Consider the following 10,636-nt stretch of genomic DNA (forward strand, 5'->3'; position numbering starts at 1 on the left):
TATAAATACACACGCACCCATCTTCTTCCTCACTTGCACTGTATGAGGCTGACAAATTAAGCTTGCTTTCACACAATACATCAGCTGAAAAAGATCACACCCAGATAGAGAGAGAGAGAGAGAGAGAGAGAGCTCAAAGGAATTATGGGGAGAGGAAGGGTTCAGCTGAAAAGGATCGAGAACAAGATCAACAGGCAAGTCACCTTCTCCAAGAGAAGGTCTGGATTGCTGAAGAAAGCCCATGAGATCTCTGTGCTTTGCGATGCTGAGGTGGCCTTGATTGTCTTCTCCACCAAAGGGAAGCTCTTCGAGTATTCTACAGATTCTTGGTAGGCCCATATATTACATATGTATTTCTTTTATGTCTTTTTGGGTGCTTGATGAAATGCTCAAGAGTAGAGAGAATTAAGCTTGTTTTTGTTCCTCTTGCATTTTTTTTTTTTTTTTGGTGGGTGCTTTTTCATCTTTTGCTAGGGCTCCTTCAGGTGCTTCTGGGTCTTCATGTGATTGACTTACTGTAAAGTATACTAACAGGAGCCTCAAATATATGTGCTTTGTCCCCACTGGAACTGGAAAGAAATAAATGCTAGTGGGTGAGAATTGTAAAAGGATATCTTTTTTCATTATTATTTGAAGTTGCACGATGTAGAAATAAGAATAGGTTCAGTCAATGTAATATTTCAAAGTTTTTCTACCATGAAACTATTGTGCATATATATTTTCTCAAATTTTATAAGCTATAGTATGATTATTTATGGATTGATGAGGTTATTTAGTAGGGTTTAAATATATATATATATATAGAAGAAATCAAAGAGATAACAGACGTACCTAGTGGTATCTTATGTGTAACATAAAAGGTTGTCGTTTTCCAGAATAAGAAAAGATGATGTTCAGCAGCCCAATAGAAACAAAAGAGCATTTGAGCAGTGGAAGCAGTGAGAGAAATAGGAGAGGGGGGAGAGAAGAAATGAGGAGCAAAACTATGATTATATATTCTATTTCAGTCTTTTCCTCCCTCTTCAAGATGCATGTCAGTGATAATAAAAAGAACAAATAAACCCTAGTTCTTTCAAATTAGATTGCATATTTTAATAATATCTTTAAAAAGTTGATTATATATTAAAAAATTAAAAATTGTAATTTAATCTATTCTCTGAAAAAATAAAAAAATAAAAACCCTAGTTCCTGAATATTTAATTATGTAGTCTTTGTTTAAAAGGTTGATTTGATTAAATTTTCTGATTTTATGGCGACTCAATCATATATAGTTAGTCTTATCCCTTAATGATATATCCCAAAGCTTGTTTGGTTACGAATTAGATTATTGAGTAAATGACAGCTTCCACTTGGGACTCTTGCAATGGCTGATTAAGCATATTCCAAAGCTTTTAAGGGTCATATCATGGAGCTACTACCATCTATAATCACAGTAAAGCATATATATATTAATATAAAAGAGACGCGGTTTATGTTATTCCTTTATATATGTAAAACTTATATATAGGCCTCATAAATTTAATGATACATTTATACATTTATTATTAGAAAATGAATAAAAAAATGTGTAAAAGAATAACTTTTAAATAAATAAAAAATATATTGGTTATACACAAAAGGAATGAGAGGATCGTACCCATTTTGACAGACTTATTATCCTTTTTAGTTGTCAAATGGCACTTCCAAGCATGGAGACCGAATTTCAATTGGATCAAGGCAGGACTGAGGTTTTCTACTGTGGTTTGTTTACTTTGGTACTGGGATTAAAGTTGACACACACACACATAGTCATATCGTACGTATTAGAGTTGGAACAGATTTGAGGGGATATTGTTTAACAGTAAAATTTCCTTCCTTAACGCATCTCCCTAGGATGACAGGTGGTAAAACCTGATTTACCTACTCAGAAGGAGAATCCATTGTCCCCAGAATATACTTGATTAGTAGGTATAGTAACATGATCTTATTATGTGCCCAAGTCAAATGACTCCTGTGGGTGTAACCTAAAAGGCCTTCCAAGTTCTCTCACTAATTTGGGGCAGCCATCTCTCAAATACTCAAATCCGTGAACTGAGATTCCTTTTTATACTCTCTCAAGTACTTACTCTTTAATGTGAGAGTTGTTACGTTAGCTTTTTATTACAGTGTTTTTTAATCTGCATAATTCTCTTTCTGCAACTCATGTTAAGAAATAAACAATTAAAAGTGTAAAAAAGAAAATTCGTGTAGTATTTCTCAATCAGGATTAATGTTGTAAAGGCGAAGCTGTAGTTTACTTGGGGGTTTGTCTGGCTGTCGAGGAGCTCAATCTTCAGGATGCATTATGTCGTACTTATCACAAAGATTATTTATTCAAGTGTTTCAACTTATCAGGAGTGGAATTACACTATTGCATGTTCTTTCACTTTTATAATATATATATTATTCAAGTTATCAAGAGTGGAATTACACTATTGCATGCTGTGAGGTTTTTCTTTAGGGAATGATATTTCTACACTTGTCTCTCACGCATGCAGGAAGATGGTGTGAAATCATAAAAATTGGACGTTTAAATAGCACCATTTTCTCTTCTCTTTTTCCTCTTTCTAATGTAAGATTTAACAGAAATAATGCAATAGCATGCATGTGGGATATGTTGCATCTGAGTCCAATAGTATGCTAGGGTTTTCAATTCTTTCGATGCTCATAAATGCCTAATTAATTCGTACATTACAGTCCAAAGTCATTAATGAGGCTTTCCTTTTGTTTTCTATTTCTGTTGTTGATGTTTTCATCATGCATAGATTTCTTCTAAAACTCCTCGAAGCTATTCTTAAGAATAATATAGTAAAATTCTATGTTTTATAACTTCAAACTCCTTTCTAATAGATTATCATTCTTTCTTTGTAACAGTATGGAAAGGATCCTTGAACGGTATGAGAGATATTCATATGCTGAGAGGCAGCTTCTTGCAAATGATCTTGAACAAAATGTATATGCCACCAATCGATTGAATAAATTTCAAATTCCAGAATCTTATTATAGGGAATTTTTGTTTATTGACACACCATTAATTAATCTTTTCATATATAGGGAAGCTGGACTCTGGAACATGCAAAGCTCAAGGCTAGGATTGAGGTTTTACAAAGAAATCAAAAGTACAAACTTGAATGCAGCCATTTATATACTTAGTATAATGAAAGAAACAAAACCCAAATATTACTTTCTTAATTATTGATCTTTACAGGCATTTCGTGGGAGAAGATCTGGATTCCTTGAGTCTTAAAGAGCTTCAAAATTTGGAGCAACAGCTTGATTCTGCACTCAAACACATCAGGTCAAGAAAGGTAAAATCATTTTACTAATAAATGTTATTGGTGTTGTAGTTTATCCATTAATTATTATTTTTAATTAAATACATAAATCTTTCACTTCCAGAACCAACTTATGTACGAATCGATTTCAGAGCTGCAGAGAAAGGTAAGCTCAAGCTACCCCATGTTTTGTCTTCAGTAATAAAGTGGAAATCCATCTACCTATATATAAATAGTAAACAATTGTCAACTTTGCTTGGTCCTCTTGTTGATCATGTCCTTTAATATATATAGGATAAAATTTTAATAATCACACAGTCCAAAACCTTAAGTTGATACAAACGAGTGAATTTAATCATTTAATTAATAATTTAATAAAAACAAACTAGTCGGGAGCCATAAAATTTTATAGACCTCACTCGACAATGTATTCTAGGGTAGCTTTTTGGCTTTTTAGTTAAAAAATAAAAGCATTAACACAGCTACAAAAATAAAAGGCTTACAAAACACTCAAAACTATATTCTCAAAATACTTTTTCAATCAAAATGCAAAAGACTCGATCTAAAAGGTTTGATCAAACAAGCTTTATATTGCTTAATGGGGGTTGCCTAACAGCGTTACATGACAGGACAAAGCATTGCAGGATCAAAACAACTTGCTTGCAAAGAAGGTAAACATTTTCTTTTTACCAAAAAAAAAAAAAAAAAAAAAGAATCTCATTCCATTCTAAGTAAATAATTAGCTCCTGCAAAACTTGAATAGTTTAAAAAGGTATATATTCCATGATACATTTTGAGCCAACACTAGGTGAAAGAAAAGGAAAAGGAACTAGCCCAACAGGCGCAGTGGGAGCAGCAGTGTCATTCCCTCGATTCAGCCTCTGCCCAGCCTCCACAGCCGTTGCAGCCATTGAACATTGGGTACGTAACTCTCTCTCTCTCTCTCTCTCTCTCTCTCGTTTGCATGCTTCTGCTCTCATCTGAATTAATGTATATGTATATGTATATGTATATGTATATGTATATGTACATGCTTTGTTCTACATTCCTGCATGCTTGAAAGACTAAAATGGCATATATAAGAAAAAAATATTCAAAAGAGAACTCAAGTTGGTGAAAATATGTGCATTTGCAGAGGGTCTTATCAAGCAAGAGACAATGAAAGAGTGGACGAAGGAACTCCACCTCATCGAGCCAATGCACTCCTGCCGCCTTGGATGCTTCGCCATCTTAATCAATAAGATATCAATATATATAATATATAATATATAATATTTTTTTGTCTATAGAAACTTGATAGGGATGTGGATCCCAATATCCAATATAGTACTGACGTGTGGTGGAACAGCCCCAAATGTTTGTATCTATTATTATAAGCTATTTCCTTACTCTAATAATTAAATTACAAACTAATTTGGTATAAGAACCGATCCTTAATTATGTCATTATGTATGAATATTTTTGTTGTACAATTACCTCAAATATCTTATCAGAATGATCAGTTGTTTATTTGGAAGGAAATTAAGTGATTTCCTTATCACACGTACAAAGAATGTGATATTCCTTATCTATTAAGGAATATGGAATATGGAATATGAGGAATGAGTGTTTTTTGTCCAACAAAGAATAGGAACTTAAACCTATGACTAAACCAATATTATTGCTTTTAAGGATTCTGTCTTTTGTACGAGTTCATACTAGAGCTGGTTTATTGCCTAGGCGAATTTAGGCGGTGAATTAAGGCTTTTAATTAATGAAATTTGGCTCCAAATTCAATACTCGTCCACTATAACTAACTAGATATTATCAGTTCATTTGAAATGGAGAGGATCCTAATTTAATTAGGATAGTATATTGAGACATTTGAAGGTAAAATAGTTGTTTTGAATTAAATTAATGTATTATTTACTCTCCTAATTCTCATATGTTACTTATTTATTATTTAACTCTCATGATTCTCATAAGTTACATATTGATTATGTAATTCTCATAATTCTCATAGGTTACATATTGGTTATATATGTAACTCTTCTAATTCTCATAGATTACATATTGATTATATACTTATTGTATTATTGGCATCATTCAACTATAAATAGGCCATTTTATTGTACAATTTCAATCAAGTAAAAGAAAGATGTAGCCAAAAAAAGGCTTTGACGTGTAGATGTAGGCCATAGGCTGAACCACTTTAATCTATATCTTTCATCTTTGCTTTTTCTCTTTATATTTTTTATATACTTTAACATGGTATCAGAGCCTCAGGCAATGATTTTTTTAAACTCAATTTTTCCTTAGCCATTTTTATTCATTTGCTCATTTTTGCAATGGTTGAAACATCATCTAAAGCGATTTCTTTCATTTGAGAGCAATAATTCGCATGGGTCACTCAATGATCCTCATTATGTTCATCACTCAAATAGTCCAACAATGGTGCTTGTTGCAACTCTTATGTCCGGAGATAATTATCGCACTTGGATTCGTGCTATCGCTATCGCTTTATGTGCCAAAAACAAACTGGGTTTTGTGGATAGCGTCTTGATGAAGCCAATTTCACCTAATGACCTTCCTCAATGATAAAGATACAATGATCTTGTCTTTTTATGGATTCTTAATTCTGTTACAAGTGACATTTGTAATAGTATTTTATATACCGGTCAGACAGCCGCCGATGTTCAAGTCCCGGCCATAATCGCCGTTGTTGGCCAAAGAAGCTGATGTTCATGTTCTAGCCATAGTAGCCAATGCTGGTCAGAGTTGCCGAAGTTCAAGTTTCAGTCATATCAGCCGATGTTCTAATATAGGCCATAGTAGCCATTTTTTAGTCCCTTTGATGTTAAAGACCAAACCTCAACGTACGTGATCTACCGTTGGGTTTGTGGGAGCGTATTGAGACATTTGAAGGTAAAATAGTTGTTTTGAATTAAATTAATGTCTTATTTACTCTCATAATTCTCATATGTTACATATTTATTATATAACTCTCATGATTCTCATAAGTTACATATTGATTATGTAACTCTCATAATTCTCATATATTACATATTGGTTATGTAACTCTTATAATTCTCATAAGTTACATATTGATTATGTATTTATTGTATTCTTGGTCTCATTAAACTATAAATAGGACATTTTATTGTACAATTTCAATCAAGTGAAAAAAAGATGCAGCCAAGAAAATGATTTGATGTGTGGATGTAGGCTATAGGCCGAACCACCTTAATCTGTTTCTTTCTTCCTTGCTTTTTCTATATATATTTTTTATATACTTTAACATAGTAGAATTGAGTTTTTATATATGTATAATACAAATTTAAAGCAGCAATTATGATAAAGAGATTAGTCAATGCTCTTCAATTAAGGCCCAAATCATGGTAAAAATAATTATAAATAATTGAATCCCAAGATATTGAGACTTTAGAATGAAAGAAATTGAAAAATGGAATTTATTTTTGAAAGAGTTCAATCTCATTCATTGATAAACGAGCATAAAGCTCAATCAACCCAGTACAAAGCTCTGAAGCAACCATAGCCGAAGTTACGAGATTATAGACGTCAAAGATGACGTATTACATTCCAGACTTATACAAAATCCGCTAACCTTTCAATTAGATAAAAAAAAAAAAAAAAAAAAAAAAAAATGAGGCTTTTTTAACATTAAAATATTAATTGAAAATTTTCATTTTAATTTTTTAGTTTATATTTTAAATTTAAAAATCGTTCATCTCACTTTTTGCTCTTTAATATTTTCAAATAAAATGTAGAATTCATCTCTACTACGAGACATTTAGCTTTAACTTTTAACGGATGACATATTTTGTCTTAAGCTACATATAATTATTTGTATATATAATTTAATTTGAAAAAAAAAAAAAGAAGAGAAATTTATTTATTTTAAACCTTATTTCAAATGAACAAACTTAGTCGACATGTTAGTTTTAAGTTCAGGCAAATTAAACCACGTGTTTAATTACTGCTTTAAGGGTGTCATTACTGTAATTTTAATATTAAAAAAGCCTCATTTATTTATTTTTTTCTAATTGAAATGGGGCAAAAAAGCCTCACTTAAATTTATAGCTTTACACCTCAAAATCTATGCAGCTGGTCTTATGCAAGCCAAAGTGGTTATGGAAGTAGTTTAAAGAGGTACATTTTCAGAAATTGAGTGAGGCTTTGCACAACAAATCTAATCAAAGCTTCCTTTGGCACAACAAATAATTTCATAGCCATGGCTTCGCCTAGGCAAAGTGTCTTGGTTTCACGAGTCGGGTTCGTGTCATGCCATGTTAAGCTATGGGTATACGACTATATGGGTAATACGACCCATTTAATTAATTGTGTCAAATTCCTCAACTTTGACACGATATTTTAACTAAATGGGTGACATGATACTACTCGCATAACTCATTTAATAAACAGACTGTGTTGGACTAGCACGAACATAGCTTATACCAATCTATTTAATTATAGTTGACACAATACTTGATCTTACTTGTTTAGCACAATATTATATTTTATGAATATAACCGAACACATTCATAACTAGATTGATCACAAAATTACATTGATAATTAATATGCATAACCATAAATAAAAATTTTATTTTATTACACAGGTTATGAGAGTAAAGTGGGTTGACATAAATTAGACTTACTTATTGATCGTGTCTAATTAGGTCGACCCATTTTGACATGGCTCTATTACATTAAACCCTAAATGTAGGGCTCACAAATTAATTAACTACAATTAACTTGAATTGCCACCTTTATTACCATATAGTAGCTGAATAAATGCAACGAAATTGTTATATATATTGATCTGAACTAAATTGCTATTTGCCATGGTATTCCTCTTTCTTTTGGTTTTTTATTTTTATTTTTTATTATTACTATTTTTTCTTTTGCCTTTTTCTTTCTCCCAAGAGTATCTATAAACACAAGAACATCTATAATTACACCATTATCTTTCACATACAATAATATACATAAATAAACATAAAGTTGTCTCTGCAAAACTTCACAAAGCGGCTTCACATCTTCATGACTACCTCTAGTCTTTACTCTCGGAACTATCACATGTTAATCTATAAAACAATATTGTTTTACATGTGAAAAGTCACATAAGTATATAACTTAGTAAGTAAATCGCCAACGAAAGTTAGCTAATGCAGTGAGCCGGTTTATCTTGGTATTAGAGCCAACATATACTAACCTGGCCTAGTCGGCGCTAAGGCACTGTAACATTATGTGAGTCTTGACAAGAACGTCAAGGATTTGAGCGAGGGAGATTGACACACTCAATGCTCAAACTACTCCATGTTAAAGTCAATGTTGAGGTAAAAGTTGTAGAAGTTCTTGAATTCAGTAGAAAACAATTATTGATACTGCAGTGCTGGAAGGATAACAAATCTGTGGAAGTTTATATAGCTGCATAATTTTCCTGATATATATAATATTGTTTAACTTGGGAAAGTACTTTCTCAAAATATACTACTTATTTTGGCTTCCTGGCTTTGGTATATGGTAGTGTCACTTATTTGGTGATAGTGGTGATGCAGAATTATATGATCATGATTGTGCCATCGATCCTAGCTGTGTGATTTGCCATATGAAGGCTCTGGGTCTGGGATAAACATATATATATATAGAGAGAGAGAGAGAGAGAGAGAGATGAATTATATGTTGTTAATTTACTACACATACAAATATGAAGAGTGCTACACACGCTCTAAAGTATTTATTCTTAAGTGTAAATTTGACGTGACGGTAAAAAACACACTCGGAGTATATATATATATATTTTTTTCTGAAAGTATAGGATCTAATCCTTACAGCCCTAAGGCGTTAATGTTCTATTGGGGGTGATTAGGGTTTGAGAGTTTATCAGTTTCAGATTTCAAAGAGATGTGAGGAAGAGAGTGCATGAAAATCTTAAGAAATTAGAAAAGTCAAATATTAATTACGACTTTTAGTGCATTAAAATGTGGGACTTCTTTCTTTCTTTTTTTTTTTTTTTTTTCTTTTTCTTCGGTGGAATCTATTTATTATTTTTTTAAGATTATGCTTGTCTACCGACTATCGGACCAGATTCATCCTAGATCCTTTATGGATGTGTAGGTCCCACATGCTAGCCACGTAGGATTTGTAAAGGACAACAATTATAAATAGGTAATATTGATCTTATTAGTGAGATCACACGTCTTCATTAGGAACCACATATCACATAATTAAGACTTTTATTTCAGTTTAATAAGTACAACGTACAATGTATCGTGTGTGATCAATTAAAATGAATAATTAACTAGATAAGGTACAGGTCATAATCATCCTATAAAGTGTGACCAAATTAGAATACGTAGATGTAGTTGAATTTAGTTGGGACTCTGGGTTAAATTAGTAATTTTAGAAGCTACTCTTATATTTTTCTTATGTCACTTTATGAATGAGATGACTTTAAAATTATTATTTAATTAAAATTCAATAATAACCAACTACAAGCTCAATAGTAATTTTAGAAGCCACATTATTTTTAGAGTGATACAAGAGGGACACAAGAGTGATTTCTAGCATTACTCGTTTAGCTAGAGCCACTGTCAAATATATCATTGATGAGATTTGAATGTAGCGCCACATGGAAATCAATTAACTGGTAATTGACTCCATAGTTTGTCCCATCCTTATCCATCTCGGGACAAGACTCAATGATCTTTCTCAAACGAAAGAATACAGCGAAAGACTTTGACTAAAGGAATAAGAAAGTAATAACAAAATGCTACAATCAAGATAACTAGAGTAAAGTATGCAACATATTAGGTATGACAGTTATCCATGAATGCAATATAGGTATAGTACAACCTATAATTATGAGAATTAGTGATTGTTCAACAGTATGGTTTACCCGAGATATTATCTATTCTCAGTAGAGTTGGCGTTGTCCTGAGGGACCTATAATACAATATTGGTGCCCCGGATATTGTACACTACCATCCATAATACTAACATCTCGACCGAGTCTGACCTCGGGTGGCCCACACTACTAGTGATGTACGTCGTATAGTGACCAACCATTAGGCATGGTTGCGCTGGTCACGAATAACCATTGGATCCAAGGCCCATATAACACACATATTTGACTATAAAGTTAACATATATAGTAAGCCCATGACCGTTATCCCTCACGTATCGGTGTACTATGTCATACAATGCAATTAGTCTTCTCTATATTTTATATACATGCTTTTACAAGTCTCATCTTCATTATCATGTTAAGTAGCGCATTTTCACAAATGGTAGAGTTCATGATGCATCAAAATGTATTTCATAAGAGTTGTAATATATACA

At 32.3% G+C, this 10,636-nt stretch overlaps 1 protein-coding gene across 1 annotated transcript; it reads left to right on the forward strand.

The window, feature by feature from the left end:
• Nucleotides 1-4,714, forward strand: LOC132175414 (truncated transcription factor CAULIFLOWER A). The gene is made up of 8 exons (XM_059587365.1): nucleotides 1-329; nucleotides 2,893-2,971; nucleotides 3,073-3,137; nucleotides 3,227-3,326; nucleotides 3,418-3,459; nucleotides 3,923-3,964; nucleotides 4,102-4,214; nucleotides 4,429-4,714. Exons 1-8 carry the CDS (start codon nucleotides 145-147, stop codon nucleotides 4,532-4,534), a joined length of 732 nt encoding a protein of 243 aa, XP_059443348.1. The 5' UTR covers nucleotides 1-144; the 3' UTR covers nucleotides 4,535-4,714.
• Nucleotides 4,715-10,636: the final 5,922 nt, after the last annotated feature.

This window comes from Corylus avellana, chromosome ca3 (assembly GCF_901000735.1).
Source record: "Corylus avellana chromosome ca3, CavTom2PMs-1.0".
Taxonomy (NCBI): Eukaryota; Viridiplantae; Streptophyta; class Magnoliopsida; order Fagales; family Betulaceae; genus Corylus; species Corylus avellana.

Bases quoted from the DNA above. Each gene is read 5' to 3' on its own strand.
- LOC132175414 (XM_059587365.1), top strand. From the start codon at position 145: ATGGGGAGAGGAAGGGTTCAGCTGAAAAGGATCGAGAACAAGATCAAC. The intron at 330-2,892 runs GTAGGCCCATAT...TCTTTGTAACAG, and splicing joins GAGTATTCTACAGATTCTTG to TATGGAAAGGATCCTTGAAC. The intron at 3,138-3,226 runs GTACAAACTTGA...TGATCTTTACAG, and splicing joins GTTTTACAAAGAAATCAAAA to GCATTTCGTGGGAGAAGATC.